We start from the raw sequence: 23,290 nt of genomic DNA on the forward strand, positions 1-23,290 counted from the left end.
AATCCCAATTTAACATAAAACAGAAAAAATAATCAGGGAGTAAAAATAAGTGGTCGTGACAATTTTTCTATCCTGTTAAAGTCAGAAAAAAATACCAACTGGAATTCTAAAAACTTTGTCACTATGACAAGATGAGAATAAAATAAAAAATACTACATCAAACACATTTCAACTCATTCATATACAACTTCAAAAAATTAAATGATTAAAACTTAAAAGAAACCTAATATGGTTGTAACCAGCATATAAATACCTTCGCCAAAATTCTAGGAAAGACTCAGCAGAAACAGTGCCTGTCTTCTCTCCACCAGCTGCCAGAAAAATTGGTACTTTCCAGTACACAGGGCAGTCACAAGCCTATGGTAAAAAAATAAGAGATTAATTAAATGATGAATCCTTAAAAAAATAGATACAAGACAAGCTCTACGTATGTCACCATGGAAAAGAGACAAAATTTAGAAGATGACCATTGACATAATCAGGACGAATTTTACATTTTTATGAACTTAAGTTTTTATTTCCTCATTGATAATCGGAATGGTATTTGAAAGAAGAAAAAAAAACAAAATTTGAATAATCTGACTGTACATAATTTACTTCAACCACCCATCTCTTGGGCAACAGCCTTGAAAAGCAGAATAATTAGTACATTATACAAGAACCTTGGCCTAAAACTGTGGGATCATTGATAATATCTTCTGATTGAGCAACCTGATAGATCTAAGCATGAAACAGAGAGTTGCAGTGTCTTCCAGCGACAGAGCAGAGCTGTGATGCGAGATCTGAACGAGACTCAAAAATTACCACCACACTTGAGGATTCAGTCAAAAATTCAGCAGGGAGCTACCCAGACCTACCAACGAGTTTAGGCAATATGAAATACAGTGGAACCTCGACCTATCGTTTTCTCAAGGGGATGGATGAAATAAACGGTGAATGCGGGAAAACGATGAATACGGGAATGTTTGGCACGGTTGCCTACGCGGCAGGAAACGCAGGATTTTGGCGTTTAATTGTGATATTCTATAAAGGATTCAAGTAGGAATGAAGCTGTTTACAGGAATATTTGAATTTTATGTAAAACTTTTGGGCATATACATACTTGCACTGCACGGAAAAATATACATATAAAACATTGGGGGAGGGGGCCTGGTTTGTAGGGAGAGGGTTTAGCCGAATGATTTGGGGGAGTTAGTGAGCCATCATGCCTGTGGAAGCCTCCTCCAACAACAATTGCCTCTAGGATTCGGGAGGGGGAATTTTTCCTTCCTTAGCCTTCCACTTAGATCTGCCTCGGAAACACACATCTACCTGTAAGACTTATTTAATGATCAGATAATTAAAATTTTAAATGCCATTTCACTTATCAGAGCAACAGTAGTTAGACACAACACTAAAAATGTCCACCGACCTGGGTATAGCCAGAGAATTCGGCTGTGGGGTGCAATGGGACCACCACAAGACCACCCACCCTCCATGGGATCTACAGGTTACCCCCACTTAAAGAGGGAGTGTTTTCTCTAGAGAATTATTTAAAATTAGCCTTCTCTGGGTCTTAAATTAAGCCTAATTTCTGATTAAATATTTGTATATTGTTGAAATTTTTGATTTTTTCGACTTGTAAAATGTTTCTGGGTGCCATGGTACTCGAACTGGATACCATGTATGAACTGGAAACCAGTGAGTCCTATGTTAATTCATGAGTTTTTAAGAAATTAGGGCATACAAGATGCAATTTTATCGATGCATATGAAATCGCCAGTCCCCTTGTTTCATTTTAATATATTTCTTTTGTCATTAAAGGAAATAAAGAAACAAAACCTTTTCAATAACTTCCTAAGCGCGATTTGTAGTATCCTGATGGTCAACCCTCACATCCAGATAAGTAAAATTCCTGTGCCGTCTGGGCATGAGCCTTCTTTGCCTCTATTAGCAGCAGGGCCGGTTGCTAGTTTTATTTTCTATGGCACTTTGGTGAAATGCATCACCTCAGGAATAATGCGTCTAAGGTCTGACATGCCTAGACCTGTGGCTTTTGGATAATCGGAAATTATCTTTAAATATTGCTTGTTAAAAAGATGAAATAAATTCATTGTTAACACTTTCATTAGAGTGCAACCTTAAAATATTGCCACCATTTCCATTTTTCCAGAAATTACGGGGGTGTCCGCCACCCCCTTTATTGCCCCTTCCTCCTCATTTACTGTGCACATGCCCATCGATGGGAGGGATTTGTCCCTAAAGTGACGGAAAGAATGCACCCCTACCCTAGAGGTCTCCTCCGTTGATGCGGCCTGTTGTGACCTCAATAACCTGTTGGAGTGGAGAGGATTTTGACGCTTTAGTATGAGACGAGGACGCTGTGAGAATAAGTCTTCGCAAAAACATCTGTCTTTCTACAAACGATAAATGGATTCCATGCATAGAAGCAAAAATCTATGTTTTACGAAAATATCTCCCGTGAAAATTTTTCAACAATTAAATATGAAGGTGAGCAAAATTTATCATACAATCATAAAGTTTCAACCATTACAGATCCAGTTCATTACCGATTAGATGAAACGAATTTTGTTTTTATTAATAAATTTTTATATATAAATGCATTTCTTATTATTTAATTGGGAAATTTATATAAAACGAATCTTAATAAAGGAAATAGCGAACAAAAGTTTTTTTTAATGGCTCCGAAAGACGGGAAGGAAAGACCGCTTGACGAATGATTTCGTGGATAAAAATAGGATAACTAACTTTAGCGTAATGATGTATATTTTATTGACGCACGAAAACTTAAAGCAATATTTATCGACATGTGCGTTTTTAAACTTCCCGGCGAATCTTTAGAACACAAGAGATCTTTTTACCACACCTGATATGACGTGCTTGCGAAGCTGTCTTCAACGACGTTTAAACATAATAGAATAAAAATTTACGAGATACTAACCAATTACCAGCAATTACACGCTGATGCACGGAAAATTTATACTCGGCAATCGAAATTCAATCTCTAACAGAAAAACGCAAACATTTTATCTGATAAAAACAAAAAGTACGATCTACACTAAATCTTTTTTCCATGTGAAATTCATGGAAATGACACATTTCAGAATATCACGAAAAGTATATTAGGTGACCGCTCAAATCAGTCGAAAAATTAAAACCATATAAGAATATTGTAGCAAGCAGTAGACGCGACTGCCTTTGACAGCTATATTTATTGCGGTTTCCGCAGTAATTTTCCAACATTACACTCCAAGCTTACGAAGTAAGCGTCTTAATTCACGACTTTCAACTATTTTCTCCAAACTATAAGAGCGAAAAGTTTCGTCAAGAATTTAAGACAATACGGCAAAAATTATTTTTAATTTTTTATTAAAAAACATTTTTCTCAGGGGTAAACGCGGAATATGGTAGAAAGAAATTGTTGCGATAAATTTCAGCAATGCCCACTTCATTTGCCCTGTTCACTCCAAGGAGACAGTTGTCAATCCCTCGAGTACGTGAGTCACGAGGTAATCTATCTCCTCTCCACTTCAAGCCACACACAGTTTCCCAGTCACGAGTAGTCGCAAAGCGGCAGTCATTTGTCCCGAGAGAACTTCCTCTTCATTCCATTTTTAGTTCCGTTGCGACACTTTTCGCCGCGGAGGAATGAAAATACGAGAGAACAGGAATAGCGCCGAATCATCCTCAAGTGCTCGGTAGAGATGTTGATGATGGGTTATTATGGTATTTCAGGGCCGTGTTACACAAAAAAATGGCACGAGATTTCCCGGAGAATGTCGCTAAAGCCATTGGTTGCAGTGTTGCCCAACGCGGCAATCAATATAAAAATAAAGGTATGAGCGTTGGCGAGAGAGAAAATCGGCGGAAGGGCGGAGAGAAACCCGGCATCGTCATTAACCAGAGTGGCCAATAAAATGTCAAACTTAGATTCCACGACTTCTTCGGGTAATCCAGGCCATTTCCGCAATTTTTCCAGACAATTTGAAACATATATTTCACCAAAACCTTCGGATGAGATAAAAATTAAATAAAAAAAGAAGTGCAGATAAATATCACACTCAAAATAAATTGAATAAAATCACGACTTACAAATAAATACACAAGAGGAAAATCACCATTTGGCACCTTCCAGAACAAATATCATTTTTCCCTATGTTTTTAATTTCCCTGACTTTTATGAGTTTCCGCACGTAATTAAAGATGTTTTTATTTTCCCTGACTGTCATGACCTTCCGGACGCAATTAATTACCACGACTTTCCAGATTTTTCAGACTAGTGGCCACTCTGATTAACTTTATCTGTACGAAATGCGAGAAAAATACCAAAGGTTTCTTTTAGTGCCTCGTAAATTGCACAAAGCAATAGCTGCGCTTCCTAATTCAAAAACACCGTGAACGCTGAGCTTAGGACTGGGGACATTTGTGAGGGAAGCCAGTTCTAGAGGGGCGGATACAAGGGGAGGGGGTTGCGGTGGCCGCGATCCCCAACCCTCCTCCCCGAGACAGGGGACAGGGATTGTGTTGGAGGGGAGGGGGGGCACGACCCGGTGGGTCATTTTGGGACATTTTTATCTCTATTAATCACATTTTATGCTATGTTGGCACTCGGAATTACACAATTAATGGGTAGTCGGGAAGCTGTTTTGCTAGAACATTATAGTGGAGTAGAATAATTTTTTTAAATAAGTTAATATTTTTCTGCTAAAATTGATTGGTATGGGGGGCACCCGGCTACGCCACTGCTATAGGCACTAAAATCTTGGAGGAAAGTAAGTTCTACGTGAATTCAGCCGGGAAGAGGTAATTACTAAGTTTGACAACGAATCCATTAAGAATGCGAAAAATTACTTTGGTTAACTACTGCAAACGAAGAAAAAATATTCTAGTACGAGCTGAAACAAGAGGAAACGAGAGTGAGAGGCGTTAAGCCCGAATCACACGATCATTTTTTTCGTCGCGAAAAGCGATTGCTATAGTGATCATTTTTCTGAATCACACGGTCACTCCCGCCGTCGCTTTTCGCATCATTTCCGATATCACAGCTCGTTGTCATAGGACCTACATCACGAAAATATATAGCGTGTTTGTTTATATATGTCGTTCCCACAATTGTCAAACGCTGCGCTGCAATCGCTCCATATGGGCAAGCGTTCTGATTGGCTGATATGGGGTTTTAGGGAATGTTTTAGCGACGGAAAGAGCGATCGAACGAGTGATGAAAAATAGCGATGGGAATCCTCATCGCGATCGCGAAAAACAATTGCCTGCGACGATCACTTTGCGAGTAATCACTCTAGTGATCAGTTTCGCGACGAAAAAAAATGATCGTGTGATTCAGGCTTTAGACTCACCTGCGCGATGGCCCCGAAGTTGTTCCTGGAGGCCCTGCGGCCGGGCAGGCCCTGGAAGGCGGCGGACACCCTCTGCAGGGCCGACTCCACCTGCTGCGGGCTGAGCGGCCGTCCGTTGGGGAAGTGGAACCTGAGGAAGAAGGGCATCGCAGAAATTGGTGGCACTGCGGCGACTTCGTCCACGGGACCGCCGCCGGAAGGCGTCTCGGATGGCGTCCCGCTCTTCCCCGCTTCAACGACTGGTCGCGACAATGACGGCAACAGAGCGCTCTCGTTGTCACCGCGCGCAACAACATCACACGTGACCGGCTGAGAGCAAGGTAAAGCATCACATATTTAGCAGGAGGAGGGATTTTTTTATCCAATGATTTCCTCGTTTTGCCAATTTTTATCTTGTGTCGAATAACTGTATAAACCGATTTAAGTGCACGCTTTACTCTCGCTCGACCGGATTTTATTTCCCACCGTATAAAAGTTTGAAAACTTATCTGTCGTCTTGAAAATTTTTGGACATGGTGAGTGCGCACCCTTCATGCATTTGCCTGTCCCTCAAATTTGAAAATTTGATTCCAGTATTTTCTCAAACGTAATTTTTTTTTACTTGATACATACGGGTGGGATTAATCACAAGAAGACCAAGGTTATGCGGTTTTGTAAAGCCTCATGAGCGAGGAATGTGAGACTTAAGATAAAGGTGGGTGGTGAAAACTTGAGCAGGTTGAGCAGTTCAACTATTTAGGCAGTACGTTAGAGAAAAACGGATACAGTAGTAAGGATATTAGGAAGAGAATTGCATTAGCAAAGGAGGCATTCAAGAACAGGAAGGAGCTTCTGAGAGGATCGTTATGTAAGAGTTTAAAGAAAAGGCTAGTGAAGAGTTTGATCTGGAGTGTAGCTCTCTACGGTGCGGAAACGTGGAAACTGAGGAAAGAAGACGAGATAAGGTTGGAGGCATTCGAGATGTGGGCGTGGCGAAGAATGGAGAAGGTGAAGTGGACGGGGAGGAAAAGGAACGACGAAGTGCTGGACATGGTAGGTGAGGAGAGGCAGCTTTTAGATGAGATACGGAGGAGGTAGAAGGTATGGATGGAGCGAGTACTTAGCGGGGATGGGATGCTGAAAACAGTGTTAGAGGGAAGATTGTTACGTAAACGAGGAAGGGGAAGGAAAAGAGTAGGATTTTTAGATAGCATGAAAAGTAGTAGGTCTTATTGTGAATTGAAGAGGGAAGTGCATGATGTAAGGGGAAGCTCACGGAATTCTTCTTAAGCACTCCAAGTAAACCTACCTTAATCGGTAGAATACGTTAATAATAATTATACGGGTGGGCAGAAGACCATGACTTCCGAAATGAGGAAAAAAAGTACCGTACTTTGTATTTGGTTAATGAATCTTACGCGAGGGTATGGTCACGACCAGAAGATACTTCGCCATACATTTGTAATGTTAATCCTATAGATTTAAATATATTAACGGTGTGTAAATATATGTCAGGGGAATCTATACGCCATTGATGAATAGCCACAAAATACTGTTCAGGATCCACCCTCGATACCCTAAAAATTTCAAGAGGATAGCATATGTTCTAAATTAGTAATATATAACGCAACAAAGGCAAAAACCGATCGAACGAAAGTGATGCATCCTCTAAATAACCTATAAAAATTTGCAAAACCGTATTGGTAAAATAGATTTTCGAACTCTATTCCCTCAGAATTTCGCCTCTAAGCGAAAAATTTTCAAAAATTATCAGCCACGTAGAATATATTTTTGTCATCACTATCAAACTGAATGTCTGCGTGAAAACGCAAGCATGCCAGTTGCACTGCCGTAATTCATATATTCGCTTCGCGAATATGTGTCAAAACGAAGCAGCCTAGTAAGATCCCTATAGAAAAGTGGCACACGGAGAGAAAATTACTTTGTCCCCACGATGCGGCATGCGTAATGGCATTAATAGGAATAAATATATAATTATGAAAGCAATATTGTCTAATCTGATAAAGACGGAATATATATGACCGAATACCCCTATCTTAAGATCAAATAATGTCACATAAACGCGAACGTTAATGCTCAGGGAGATGGAAAATCTATCCAGTTGAGATCCGAGCCCACGACCCAGAGTTTGGCAGGCGAAGACTACGCCCCACCGTCATCAAAGTTGACAAGAGCGAAGTTGGAGCATGACTACAACATGTTTGAAAATTGTCAATTTGAATGGAGGACTTGAATATGACCTCAACATGGTTCCCGGAAAAAGCGAAGGAACTTCCACTTTTTATAGCTCACGTCACGAGTACTTTCAGAAGGAAGCAATGCCGAACAGTTGTGGACCGCGAAAGTTTTTTATTAATGTAATATAATTACCATCAGGGAACAGATGACCCTGTGACGCTAAGGAGCAGAGATAGAAGGACCATACAATTCACGGAGTTTATTTGGAGAAATGAGCAAAAAAAGGAACAAAGGCATAGATGACACTTTGTTTCACTAACTCGTCTATTGAAGGAACCCGAGTGGTTGATTTGAAGCGGCATGACCCATTCCTGTTTTAATATTACTCAAAAATATATATTAATTTATCGAATAATGCCCTTGGCCTCCAAGTTTTTGAATATTTCATTTATCAATGTCTTTACCAAAAGGCCTGGTTACACGGTGCATTAACCCGTACGGGTTAATGTGTAAATGTATGAACGCGTGAACGGAAAATAGAACCTGTTCTAATTTCGTTCATGCATTCGCACAAGTTAAACTCATAACAGAGCCACCTGGTGGTAACAAAAACTAAACGCCTCACGTTACGAGAAAATGTGTGAAAACTTGTGCGAACGCATGTACCGTGTAACCGCTCATTCATGCTCCTCGTTCACGCAAACGTCCATGAATTCAGACATGCAAACAGACACGCATTCATACATTAACCCGTACGGGTTAATGCACCGTGTAACCAGGCCTTAACACTGTTTAGTAAGAAAATCACTTGTACCCCTTGGCTTATCACCCCCCTCATTGTTGTAACATTAGCGGGTAAAATAGTCAATAATCATTGAAGGCCACTCACCTGGGTATGAGGTGCGAGTTCCTGGCGGCAGCCGCCTTGGTCTGTCGCCGGAGCGTGGACAGCTGCGGTGGTGGCGGCGGGGGCGCCGTGGAGGACGCATGGTGCGGAGTCCCCGCTCCCGGGTGCGGCGAAGAGGGATGGAGGGGCGACGGGGAGGCGGCGTTCGTCGCAGGAGACCCGCGGAGGAGCAGAGAGCCAGCGCCGGGCGCCGCGGCGCCAACGTTCCCATTGCTCAAATGACTTCCGTCCTTCTCGTAGGTCTGCGAAAACGCAAGGCATGGAATACGTCATCACTAAACCATTCCAAAAGCACAAGATCGAATAAACACAACTAAAAATAAGATGAGATATTTCAGGGAATGACCGCGGAGTAGCCATTGGTGAACCGCGGCTATTGGCAAGTGCGCACGAAATGCGACGGTGTATGGCAGAAAAATCAGCTAATGACGACACCTTGACGGCTTAAAGAGGTTCCACCGTAACACAGAAACCTACACGCTAACGATTTAAAAACTGCGTTAGATGAGATTTAACGCAGTACTTGGTGAAGATATAGCCAATATAGCATCACTCAATCATTCCTAAGTACACAATTGAAAAACAACTGAAACTCAAAACGAGATGTACATATTAGGAAATAACAGCGGAGTAGCCACAGGTGATCCGTTGCTAACGACAAGTGCACTATAAATGCGACAATCCATAGAGAAAAAAATCACCAGATGAAGATTCCCTGACGGCTTAAAGATGTTCCATCGAACACAGGAACATAAACACTATTTAAATACAACGCTAGAAAACAACTAACGCAGTATTTCGGCCATTATTAGGAAATAGAATCGCACTCATCAGCATCACTCGTCAAAAATCCTAAGATTGGTTTAACGCAGCTCTCTAATACGAGGAAATGTTCTGCTATAAGAGAGAACAAGAGGGGAAACTTATTAAATATTGCAAATATATTACTCGTAACAGGCACAGCATGGAAAGTCGAGATGCATGATGCAGAAACGGAGACAATGATGTCCAAAGATGAGAGTAACTGACTTCAGCCATTGGAGATGCATAACAGAATGTGGCAACGAACCAGGAAGTACTAGATGTGGGTAGTGACAGAAGGAAACTTGAGGGAGAGATATAAGGAGTACGAGGCATCAGAAGATATTGAGGGTGATATTACGTTGATAGTCATATTGGGGGAGATGTGCTAGATAAGAGAGGCTGGAAATATCGTTTCGAAGTGGGGATGCAGATAAGTACAGAATTTAAAAATATGAGTAGTAACATCGTACGCGATAAATACATACTTTCACAAGGGGAAAGTCGGGTAACTAGGTCTCTGAATCCATAATCACTTGGCAGACGCTTATTTTAAAGTGTATGATTCAAGAGTCAATCATACATATGGGGTTAGTTAACTAATATCTTAAGAAAAAGAAGCCTTTGAACCTTGCTCTAATATATAGTCACTTTCAACGGTCCTCACCCGATGTAAGGTGATGGTCAAGTGGATAAAAACCCGGAAAAGTTTGCGGTGGGCATGAGTACGACTACAGATCGGAGTTTTCATTGTGTACGTTATATTTTTACGATTTATCTTCGGTGGAATCCTACCATTCATTTCTCTTCCCATGATATTCACGCACAACAATAATTATGCACAGATTCATTCGTAATTGTAGTGAGAGGTTTTTCCGAGCGCCGACGGAATTCAAATTTAGTTATTTCCGAGTCTTGAATTATCAAAATCTGGAGGCATGATCAAACCAACGTGAAGAAAAGAAAAATAATTGGGAAGCAAATTTATATAACATATCGTATAGAGATAAGGACATGACACGTAAGATATCATCGAACATCAAATTACCCTCCTCGCCGCTAGACGTCTTTTTTTGGTAGGGTAATTTCGCTCACATACATATATGAGCTCAGTCTTCCAGGCATTGAAACCACTAATAAGCACACGAAAACCATGGAAGAAAGTGCATATATGTAAACGAAGAGCTCGAGTAACTAAAATACATCATTCCAATGCACATGACCGCGAAAACGGAAGAATGAGAAAATGATACTGATCTCTCATAACTTACCTCACCTCTTAACATCTCTCAGCATTGAGTTTCTACTATTACATCTACCCTATGGTTGATGTCATAACAACCTTCCCATGTCCCCTAAGCCCTCTTAAGTGGCTGTCAATAGATGTCTAGGCACTCATCACAATAACCCGATAGCGAAAGCCTGTTGCCCCAATTAATTCGACAATTTACAGCCAATGCATACGACCTTCGGAGGGAACACATCGGTGATCGGCTTACCGACCAATACAACCCAGCTGGATGAAGTAACCGCAAGGAGACGAGGTAGGACCGACATCTGACCACAAATGCGGTGGATAGACATATGAGAAAAAAGTTTCACTCTCATTAGACCGCAAGAATGCAATCGAACTCTGGGAATGGAAGCACACAGTGTCACTATGCCGCAGTTGGTGTTCTACCGATTCCATCATGTTCATCAGAAACCCATGCATTGAAATTCCCTTCCACGCCCCACCAAATAAATCATGCATTACTAAAGAGTAGACCCCGAAAACCAGGGATGAGAATAGGCTTTTTATAATCACTTCAGAGAGACGTTTAATTTGTACAAGGGCGTAGCCAGGACGATGTGCTGTGGGGGCACGACCCGTGGGGTCAGAGGGGTAAATGTGAACGTCTTTATCTCTAGAAATCACATTTTATGCTATTTTGGCACTTAAAATTGCACGATCGATGAGTCGTCGGGGAAGCTACTTTGCTAAAACTTACTGGGCTATAAAAAACATTTTGAAAAAATGAGATACAATTAATTGTTTTGGGGGGTTAGTGCCCCCTGTGCCCCCTCCTGGCTAAGCCACTGAATTCGCAACCCAAGCAGTAATCAGATTTTGACTAGTAGACATAAAATTTCTCTTCCTACCACACCCACTTTTCTCGGGTTGCAACATATGTACCTACCATCACCCTAAATCATCGCCCACTTGCGCTCTACATTCCCTAGTTGTCCGATATTTTCCTGCTATTAACTGTAATTTGAAGATGTATAAAACCAGGGAAATTATTTCAATTTGATAGCGCGCATGTAAAATACAATACAAAATTGAGAAATTAATGCTTTCATTGCTTTATGCTGCCATTATTTCGATTTATAGACACATCGAGACCAGAGCAAAAGAGTTAAGGATGACCTCAACTCATAAATAGTTGGAACCAGTGGCTACCTGACGAAACGTATTTAGATTCTCGACAGGTAGCAGAATACGGCAAAATTCTCCGTGATACCCAAACCATCAGAAATTATTGACTTTAATGAAAGTTTTACGTCCTTTTACCGTCAATTCCGTCTCTTTCGACATTTTCGCATCCAATTCAGCTAATGCCGCCGTATCATAAGTGTAAGTGAGCAGCATAAAGTTTTTAATCATTGTAAAATGTGGTTGTGAAAATTAAAGTCTTCCCGAATATTTGCAAATTGAGTGAGAGAAACTTTTCCCGCACACCAGAAAGCATATTCAGGTCATTATAGTTAAGTGCAATGACTGTGACGCTAGTCATTTCAAAAAACACTTCAAAGGGAGAGTTTTCTAAGCGATTTGATAAATGGCTGTGAAAAGAAAATGATCAGATTAAACAAACCTAAACTCAATAACAACCGTGAAAAATGAAATTGATAAAGATTCATCGGAAATAGCCAATTTTTGAGGAAGAACTAAAGTTGTGGGTAGAATATAAATGGGGCACACTGCCTCAGAGAAAAACGTGCCCTCGAAAAGTAGTAGCAGCAATTGCTCCTCATATCTTATGTTAGTAAGGAAACAGTAACACAACACTTTCGATGTACATTTGCATCTTAGAATACACGAACGCAGTTTTAGACTCTATTTCACGCCGTGGAAACTATGATTGAAATTCGAAAATTGCGTAAGAATATTCTATTCTCTAGCCTAATATTCATTAACGAAGAAATTCATATTGTGCCCATACAAAGACGAAGGACCAATGCGTAATAATTGCACGAATCCATTCTTTCTCTAGAATCTGGTGAAAACTACAAGAGGTTTTCCGCCAACTTTAAACTACGAAAAGGGAAATAGCGATGGCCAGCAGCAACGAAAGCTTTCAGCCGGGGTGGAGTACCACGTTAATGGAACTGGCTGTCAGCCCATTTTCATGTCCCGCATCCTGAGAGTTAGTCAACCAACAGCGCACCACTTAACTGACCAGTTGCGGTAGTGAGGTCGCGGATAAGTAGGCGGCGGCTGTCAAGGACACGCCTGGACGAGACGGTTGCGTATGACCCCCCCTAGGATGATAGTTTAACCCCTCTCATCCCTTCTCTGCCTCTTAATCGGTTGACATCAGGCGCGCAATTTATTCGCCCAATCTGCATCCGCGGCATCTCTTAGTCTTACACGAAAATCGTGATCATTGCCAAGTAAAAACTTTAAAACCTCCGAAATAGATGATTTATACGACGTAAATATCGCTAAATATTGCCATTATCAATTGAAAAACTTTAAAATCTCCATAAGAGATGATTTACACGACCTAAATATCGCTAAATATTGCCATCATCAATTGAAAAACTTTAAAACCTCCGAAAGAGATGATTTACACGACCTAAATATCGCTAAATATTGCCATCATCAATGTTTCTCGAAACTCAGGTAGGTAATTGTAATTCATGATGAAATTTGGGTATTTTTTTGAGACTCTAATGCATCTACCTTAAATTATCGTCTGATAATCAGGTGGAATGAAGGATAAACCTTCCTTATTTCCCTTACTTTTTATATTTTTCCACTACTTTGCGGGCCGGAGTAATAATCATACAGAAGGGGAAACATCTGTTGCATCTGGGAAAATCTGCCTTCTCACGCGATTTTACTCTTCATCTAGCAATTTTTATTCATGCTATCCATAAAGTTTATCCTTTTATTTCCCGTTCAATAAAAAATCGATCCTCATGTAACAGAATTAGCGTCCAATTCCACATGACGGCAATGAAAATGGCACGAAGATATTACTGAGTGAAAATGAATTAAAGAGAATAAAATATTTGATAAGGTGACTCTGGTAAGTAATCTTTCACCAAAAAATCGTCAGAGAATAAACAGTGAATAATTAGGAGAATTATTATCGCCATTAATAAATAACCATTCACGCGTATGATTTAAACTTCAAAGAATGTCATTCATTACGGATTTTTCCGTTTTTTAATAAAAATCCATTTCAACTCTCCTTAAATCGAATTAAAATCACCAAACCACTTCATTTATCATCTCTCAATTAATAAAATTTCCGTTCATCTTGCACTCAATCGGAGAATATAAATCATTTCGAAAGTATTGGATGAATGGTGTTCACAACAGGCAGTGAAAGAAAAAGCTCACGCGTCAATTAACGGTGGTGACGAAAAAGGTCACACTAATAATACCAATATTCATGTGACATTCCGCATCAGTACCACTGAAATAAGAAAAACTCGAACGCAACGGTAAAATGGGCAAAAATCAATGAAAAATATCTATTCAAAAGTCACAGATACGCCAAATTCAATGCGATTCTACAGGATAATTCTTCGTGATTCGACAGGATTCCACTTACCCAGTTTGTTGGGGACAAAGAACAACAAAATGAAATGCAACGACATTTTAGTTAAAAGTACCGTAAAATTAATCACAAACAGACGAGAATATATTATTCGAGCAAAAATCAATGACATGATTGTAATGAGCTGTTCCTTGACACTAAAATGAAGATAGAAAACAGGCTGAGGGCGATAACGAACGAGACAATAATTCTAGCAACGGCTGAGATAATTAGCAATGCCAATATAGAGTAGAACAATAAAAAAACTACGATATTTGCTTTAAAAAGAGAAAACTTACGGTTACTCTTATTTCTCAACCGGGTTCTCATTATTTGCCGCTCTACCAAGGGACATCGGAAGCCATGGTTACGGATGGTACCGTCAACAATCGCTTACCGGAGCAAGTCAACACAAGGCGTGAAATACGCAGGTCAATGGTCTCTCGAAGTCGATTTGTAAAGCAAGCACGATAATGGATTTCAAGAATATTATTTTCATTGCTGATGGACTGTAAATGTTACAGGAATAAAAATGAATACATGCAGCAAGTAAAGGAAGAATGAACGTCCAATAAAAGCACAAATGATACCCACTCTGGATGGGAACTTATTTTTCGACTTAAGACAAGTCCGCAGTAATAAAAAACGAACTAAGGCCCAGTCACAACCTTCTCATAAAAATAAGTCGCAGCAGTTCTGCCCATTTCAGCAATTTATTACGTTTAATTTTACCTGTCTTACTAGCCAGGAAAATACATTGGTACGCATGTTTTACCTTTGTGATTAATATAAAAAGTTGCTTAGAATTCCGCCGATACTCACTCTTAATTTAATCATGAGAAAATCTAGAGCGGAATTTAATTTTAGTAAATACTTTAATAGAGGATATGAAATAACGCTACATTTCTATGGCGTGAATAATTAGTCCACCTTATTTCATCGACAAATAGGACACTCATTTCGTTTACTGACTTCTAATCCAAGAAAACATAATGTTTCAGAATTACTTGGTGGCTCCTCAATGCCTCAGTAGCTTCCAATCATATGAAAAATCTTCGGTCACAAAGATATCACAGTTAGTCACATAATGAATAATTGTTTCCTTGTTTCTAATATCACTATTAAGGACGCATTTCAGTATATTTGGCGGAGGTTTGTCACTAATATAACGTCAAAATAAAACAGGATTCCGATAAGCAGGAATCATAGTGCCTGAAAATTGAGCCTGCACAAACATTTAGTATTCAAAGTCTTTTTTTTCTAAAATTTCCAATTAAAAATAACATAATTATAACAATAAACAACTAACGAAGCTCATGAAATCCTATGTATTTGGGGAAAATTCATTAAATGACGTAATTGTTTTATCGAACACCTGGAATTCATTTCCTACGTTTTACAACCATGAGGTTACTTAACTTTTTACTTGGAGATACTTCAGTATCTAAAATATCGTGAATAGTCGAAGTGAATAGTGTGCATCTGACTAGTAATACCGAAAATACAGAAGATTATCCGAGCTAAGGCAAAAGACAAGAATTTCTCCTTGAAAACTTTTATGGCCCGCATTCGCCATCACTACCAATAATAGAGGAGTAATTATGATAAACCAGAATCGAGGTATAACCATACATGTGGGCTTAGGTTTCTTCCCGATATCAGAATATTCGGCAAGCTTGACGAGAGATTGTTTTTAATATGGGGCATATTGCCCACGACAGTCCTTCCACCCTCCCAAAAACAAGAGTGGCAATGGAACGAAGCTTTGGCTCTCGGCTGATCGCAGGTACTACAAGAGCAAACACAAGGTCACGAAACTCAGTTCAAGGATTACTGGAGGGTAAACAAGCGATAGAAAGGGACAGGAGCTGCCTCACCAAGTGACGCGCTCCAGTTATGCATATCTCTAAAAGTAGATCTATCGATATAAATATACCGGCCAAACAACAGTGAAATATTTTATCTAATCCCCAAATACACCGAGAAAAAATGCCACCTTGGCAAATGATAAAGAGTTATTGACTAACGATATCAAAAGATATCCCGAAAGGATTGCCACCCTCTCCCATGATAGAAATATGTAGAAACTGTCGTTGTTCCTTTTGACTACATGATTAGTCCCACACCTTGTTCCAGGGGCGCAGCGAAGAATTAAGGGTAGGGGGGGGGGGTTTAGTCACAAATAATACTTAGGGGTGTGGGGTATTGCATACCCGCAAGGGTAAGCAGGAGTTGCGGGGGGTCCTCCTTTAGAAAAATTTTAAGAATAATCGTTCAAAATGGCGAGTTTTACGGCTTTCTGATGGATATTTGATTAATCCTAACACTATTCTATAAGTAATATTGATCCTATTATTAATAAAGGATAAGTAATGTTTGAACAGTAGCCCATGCGTACGTGTTCCAGCAACGCTATCCAAAACAATGTGACTAAATGATTTTTGATAAAAAATCTCCCAAGCTGCTGGCCAAGCCACCAAGTTTACGACTATAATGGATGGAGGATTCCACACAAAATTGTACATCAAGGGCACATGATCAACCACGGGTACGGCGGAATTTTTCCGCGAAAGTATTTAATTCGGATCCCCAAAGCAAGCCGTATATAGGAATGAAATGTGCCGGTGGGCTTTTTTTATGTCATACGAATTTACTCCGTCCAGGCGTTAGGACCACCAAATAAAAACTTCTTACAAAGGCTAGGACCACCAAATACGATTAGCAATTATGATGTATTGAAACAGTGATGGCATTCTCATGATTTTGGGCGAAAAATTGCAGACAAAACGGTTTACGACGCGCCAATTACCAGCACGAGATGCAAGGGGCAGGCTTTGCGCAGCACGCGCTACAACGTCAATTGATGCCACTGCAGATGCCTCAATATTCTCATTAAAAAAAAACACTTCAAGGATACAAAACCGATTTATCTACCCACGGAGCTGGTCTGAGAGCATTTTTTTCACTCAAGTGTCAAAAAGACTGACGCCCCCAAACATTTTCCAAAGCCACATCTCAAGCAACGATATTAGGTAACACGGTTTGCTCATCTTTGAAGAGAAGAATAACCAATTTAACATAAAATTGTTTTTTTTTAATTTACTTAACTGAACGATTTCCGGTTCCATGCTAAACTTACTTGAGAGATAAATAGATATTTCTGGAAATTTACGTAGGGTTTCAAGAATGTTTAGTTAAGTAATAACGAATTACCTGATCAAGGATACGTATTTATAACAGCAATTATGTAACATTGCAAATCATAATTTTAGTCAAAGCAATACGATTACAAACTCGCAGTTGACTTACTGTCAATGTATTTTTTTAGAAAAATAAGTACCCTTCGCTACGTATTTACGACCTTCTCAAATTAATCGAGTCCTCCGCAACTTGCCATAATTTCATTTATTAAAGAACAAATGACTAGCTCTTGGCTATCAGTATTTAACACTGGTGTTCAGTGACATTTTTCGGCAGCCTTTCCTACACTTTAGCTTTCTCCTCCTCCTTCTATACCCCTTTAGCTTATGGCAGTGGCGTTACTAGGAATAAGCTTTGGGGAGGATGAGGGGAGTTAGTGGGGGCTACCCCCCAGGAAATGGGGATTTCAGGAAAAATTTTGAAAAACAACATGCCTGACAATGCATTTTATATCATTTTGACACTTAAAATTTAAATTGAAGTAGATGCAGTTATTATAGGGATATCAAATCCAGACAAGATTTTTAAATAATATTTTAATTTCTCTGAGACTTTCGAGGGGGGGAATACATCCCCTCACCCCCCCCTCATTGTTACGCCACGGGCTCATGGACTTTAGCTGCATAGCTCCATTAAGCCGGGCTTGAAATCAAAAATATTTTTGAAAATTCCGGCCATCAGCTAACTTTCCCTACTCGTTAATTCGTTGTTTGTTTCTATGTTGTTATTGTATTGTGTCTAATTCATGTCATTGTTAAAAATTTCACTGTAAATTGGCGTCACGGCTGTATGTGAAAATTACTTAAATTAATAAATAGAAATTAACTTTCGACTCGGAGTCGCAAACGGCGATGTAAAGCGAAGAAACGAAATGACCACTCTGACGTAACTCTTTTGAAACACATTTTTGCGAGCGATAACACTTTTTCATTTCGTTTCGGCGGTTGAAACGCTGCCTCTTCTCACTCTTCGTCTTAATGTGACGGCGTCATCGGCAGAATGACACACGCCTCGGGCATCTTGGCATAAATCTCTCGCGTCGGAGAGGGAAAAAAATGAGCCCAATTCATTTTCGTCTGGTAATTGGAGCGAGGGGACATTCAGAAGACGGCGGGGGAGAGAGTTGTGATGTGACGCAACGCGGGCCGCGCGCATCCGCAACGCCACGATGAACCAACTAATGGTGTGATTGATGCGAAACACGCCAAGGTGCCACACCTTCGCCGAAAGGTTCGACGAGTAATGGGAAGTCGGAAGGTGGCTAAAGTTCAGTGGCGTAACAATGAGGGGGGGGGGATGGAGGAATGTATTCCCCCCCTCTCGAAAGCCTCAGAGAAATAAAAAAATTATTTAAAAATCTTGTCTGGATTTGATATATAATAACTGCATATGCTTAAAGTTAAATTTTTAGTATCAAAATGATATAAAATGAATTTTCTGGCATGTTATTTTTCAAAATTTTTCCTGAACTCCCCGTTTCCTGGGGGGTAGCCCAACTAACTCCCCTCATGACCAGACCAAGACCCCCACATCCTCCCCAAAGCTTATTCCTAGTTACGCCACTGACAGGAGCTAAAGGAGTATAGAAGGAGGAGGAGAAAGCTAAAGTGTAGGAAAGGCTGCTGAAAAATGTCACTGAACACCAGTAAATTGCCAAAATTCCATCGCTGGGCTATTTGCCAATGATTCGAGAATCAGCAACGGCTTTCAGGAGTTTGATTCAACTTGTCCTTCGCTACCATCGATTCCCTGCACATTTTTAATCGCTTATAAGACGTTATGAAAGCTTACTGCAACTGAATCCCTAACTTAAAATAATTAGCATAATGATCAACTACGAAGCAGCACCATAGGTATACATATAGGTGCTCATGAACAATTTTGGTAATTTCAAAGGGAGCATTATTAATCTCCGCAAAAAAATCGGATTTCGGACCAAATTTTCCTAGGGGAGAGATCAGAAAGAGAATCTGTACCGTAGCGATCCAAAAATTTTACCTCAGCGTAAATATTTAAGTTGCTGAAATAGGTAAATCTGTGGATGAATTTCGCTAAAACGAACTACTATCAATACACAAGGATTTTTATGCTCAAGTATAAAATATTCCAAACTTCTCTTCCTTTAATCTACGCGTCGTTTATTAAACGCGTCTATTAAACGCGTCGTCTATTTTCTGCATCACTTTATTAAGATACAAATGGAGTTAGATACAATATCAAACAACTGCTACCTATTCCTGATTTCCATAAATCCATACTTGATCATGAAGTTCCTCATACACTTCTCCAAGGGGAAGCTGAGTGAGTTACATTTTTATTTTGGCATCAAAACCCTAAATTCATTAACAGTGCAGACATTTTCAACCATTAATGTTATTAATCGGACTAGGAGAATTCGAATTTAGGTGCACTAATCCTGCAATTTGACCCACTGTGCATCGTGGCAACGCTGAAACGCGTATTTGCAGGGGGGAAGGGGTAATGGGGGGGATGGGCGGAGAATGTTAAGGAGAGGATTTCGAGGGCAAATGCTCGTGCAATGCAGGCCAACGTGTGTAACTCGTCAACTCGGCACGCCGTTGGAATGCATACCATAATTGACGAGGAGGAGAAAATGCCTTCTCAAACGCACCGTAGGATCACATTCCGAAGCCCGTAGTGCGATCCACTTTTGCGTAAACTGCCACCGCTAGACACATTATGTGACCCGCATTTCACCACTCTCGCCCACAAAACACAAAATTTCGGTCACCTACCGGCTAAAATGTACGCCTCACATTCCGAAATTTGATAATAAAATCTAACTCGGGTGAAGATACGAAATTATCACAAAGAATTGAATTCAATTTTTTTATCAAACTCCTAAGAGAAGATATTGCCAAAAACAGTACAGGATATTTACAGGGTGGTGGCACGCTGGAAGTAATTTAAGCGTAATATTACAGATCCGTAAATATTTTACAGTCACTTTTTTCCTCTTCCAAAAATACCACCCGAAAAGCTACATATATAAAGGGCTGTAGCAGTCTTTTCGCGCTGTCAGAAATTTCCCGTAGGTATTGCCGTTGAACAAAGATTAGCAATATGTATAGATTTTTGTGTTCGACATATCAAAAATCCCAAACTCTCCCCTCATGTCTATGACTTCACCCCAGTAATCTACATTCTGTATCTCTTTATTGAAACCAAGTGGAGCTTGATACAATATCCAATTGCTGCCCTATCTAATCCAAATGCCATAAGTCTACTTATTACATCAACTCCCCTACACACTCCGTAAAGTGGAAAAAGGGTAAGCTTAGGGAAAAGATCCGAGATCTCTAGGAATATATCGCAATATGACGACCGATAATTTGGAGTTTCGCTGTATGTATTTTTTTCCAGGGCATCTTCCAATATGCCTCGGTTAAGGAAGAAGTGGGTGATCCTAATCCGTGTGTTGGACGACCATGTAGCACACTTTTTAAGGCAACAATACGTGGGAGAGAAACCGAATATCAAGATGATTGACGGGAAGGGTTCCTTCTAAAATTCTAGGACTAACGCTTGCGCATAGTGACAGGAGCAAGCCCTGCAGGATGTTGATTATTCCGTCATATCTTCCACTGTTGCCAGCACTTAGCGTCAAAGAAAAGAAAAACGTTGTATTTGACTTGGAAAGAATGCTATTTTGGCATCGTTGCTCCTGGGGACCAATCTCCGAGGTTTTGCTTTAACTTCCGTTCTATTTGGGAGGAATTAGGTAACGGCGTAGTGGCCAGGGGAGGGGTCCGGCGGATCCGGAACCCCCCGAAATACAAAGACACAATTATTTTCGTTCATAATTGAAAACAAAATATTGAAAAATCATGATTTTACAAAATATTTTTTTAACAAATGAAGTTTTTTCGATTATGAAGTTTTAAAATGAGTTAAAAACCCATTATTTAGTACCCTGTTGTTCAAAAATTCGCCCCCCCCCCCCCCGAACGAAATTCCTGGCTACGCCACTGGAATTAGGGGTGGTGGAGGAAGGGAATGGGTAGTTATCCAACATTCATTTATATATAATCCCATGTAGTATGGTTCTACGAGTAAATATTTTTACATTGGAAAAGAAATTACTCCTCGTACATTCTTTCCACAACGATTCCCATAAAATGCACCATTTTCAAGATAATGACATTTTTGACAGTGACTAATTGCATGAAAATCGTGTTTTACATATAACAAAGTGTTGAACTTATGAAGAGAAATTTCTAATATGCCAAATTCGATACTTGCCAAATTCCAAGTTTTTCTGAGTACGGCTCGCACTCAATAACATGTCTCCACAAAAAACTTCCTCACTTTCTGCACGGAGAAGCAAAAACTACATCATTATCAACGCAAGCACGAGAGGCACACAATTACGTTCAGAGTAAATACGTGCTCCTTTAAAATTAAGCTCACGTCGAATGAGAAAGACATTTCCTTCCGATTGGTAACATTAGGAATACGGGTATAAAATAAGAAATGTAAACTTTCCCATTTTCTATAATTCATCGTGTTATCCTTCCGAATTGGAGGTGAAATAAATCATTTATCTTCCATGACCATTTCTTCCGAAATCGTTACGTGTCGAAAGATAACAAGATGTCCTTACAATCAGTAACATGAGGCGTACGGTATGAAGAGGGAAAAAAAGGAAATGAACGATAAAAACTCTGCTTTTATCGCTCACTCATTATATTATCTTTGTCGCAAGGAAGATTAATTGTTACACAAACACGCCATAATCTTCCAAGTAGAAATATTTTCTTCAAAATGGAGCACGTGTCTATAGGGGAAGCACCACTTCCGCTCGACCTGGCGTATTTTGTCTCCATTTCCGGTCGTATTAATTATATTTATAAGCCGTGACGCGTTACTATCCAGAAAGACATCACTGAGTACCATGGACCGCAAAAGTTTTAACCAACTGACATAGTAATTGCTTAAAACTTGCTTTTTCCTCAGGCAATTTTCAGGATATAAACATTAGACCCTTAAGTAGAATCGCATGTGTCTAAAAATTTCAAATGCGAGGCACAATTGACTACTGAAAATTTTCAACTAAATGGACCCATTTAATTTCAAAATGATAACCTACGTTTTAAACGTATGCAATTCGGGCAATCAGGACATAAACGAAGAGACCGGTAGAACGAGAGTAATCCGTCCGCATAATGAGGTTGCCTCACCATCGGTTACATCAGACGACCAGGACGAAAGGAAAGAAGGGAAATTCTCTTATACTAACCTATCCAACGGATTATCTTTTCCGGTTTTAACGAAACAAATAGATTAAAAAATTAAAAACGAATGAGGAGAGTTGAAAAAAAAATTGTTTCGCAACGTCCGAAGCGCCGAGTCGAGGAACGTGGGCGCGTCGCTAGGAGACGAGGGAAGGGGTTAAAAAAGCGTGGAGGGGTGGGGAATGTTATCCAAGATGAGGAACGTGTGGGACGGACCTTATTGTAAGACCTGGGTTTCCTCTTGACGGGAGGCGCGTACGGGAAGAGCGGCCTCTGAGGCTGGGCCTGTTGCTGTTTGTATGACTTGTAGCTGATCGTCCCGTTGATGCGGCACGCCAGGCACCTGATGTTGACCATCCCTCTAGCCGCGGGGGCAGACACGACGTCACCACCAGCCGCCTCCGACAGGCGGCGGACCCCCGCACCATGGGAACGCCGAGCAGTCGACAACGAAAGACTATTTATCTGCGCCACGGGAATATCCGCACCAAGGTATGACCAACACTACAGGTTGTCCGCACACCGGCTACTCCGAACTACGGATTATTCCCGAGACGAATTACTCACAGCACGGATTGTACGCAGCAAGGGTTTCCGCACCACGAATTGTCCACCACACGGAAAGTCTAAACGACGGATAACCGAGCAACGAGTTATCCGCACTGAGAAGTATCCAAATATACATGCACCACCAGGTTTTCCTCTCCACTACTTGCTAATCCGCGTCACAGCGAAGGAGACACAGCACAATCACTTAAGACAGCGTTTGGTCTTTAATCA

At 40.3% G+C, this 23,290-nt stretch overlaps 1 protein-coding gene across 2 annotated transcripts in view; it reads right to left on the reverse strand.

Moving 5' to 3' along the window:
• The window catches only part of LOC124160168, a 411,734-nt gene that overhangs the window by 16,615 nt on the left and 371,829 nt on the right, over nucleotides 1–23,290 (reverse strand). For both annotated transcript variants that reach the window (XM_046535929.1, XM_046535930.1), the window contains exons 6-8: nucleotides 8,422–8,681; nucleotides 5,355–5,484; nucleotides 254–357 (exon numbers count right to left, since the gene is read on the reverse strand). In XM_046535929.1, coding sequence (XP_046391885.1) covers nucleotides 254–357; nucleotides 5,355–5,484; nucleotides 8,422–8,681 — 494 coding nt within the window. The remainder of the gene's footprint in view (nucleotides 1–253; nucleotides 358–5,354; nucleotides 5,485–8,421; nucleotides 8,682–23,290) is intronic.

The sequence above is a fragment of the Ischnura elegans genome, chromosome 6 (genome assembly GCF_921293095.1).
Source record: "Ischnura elegans chromosome 6, ioIscEleg1.1, whole genome shotgun sequence".
NCBI classification, from domain to species: domain Eukaryota; kingdom Metazoa; phylum Arthropoda; class Insecta; order Odonata; family Coenagrionidae; genus Ischnura; species Ischnura elegans.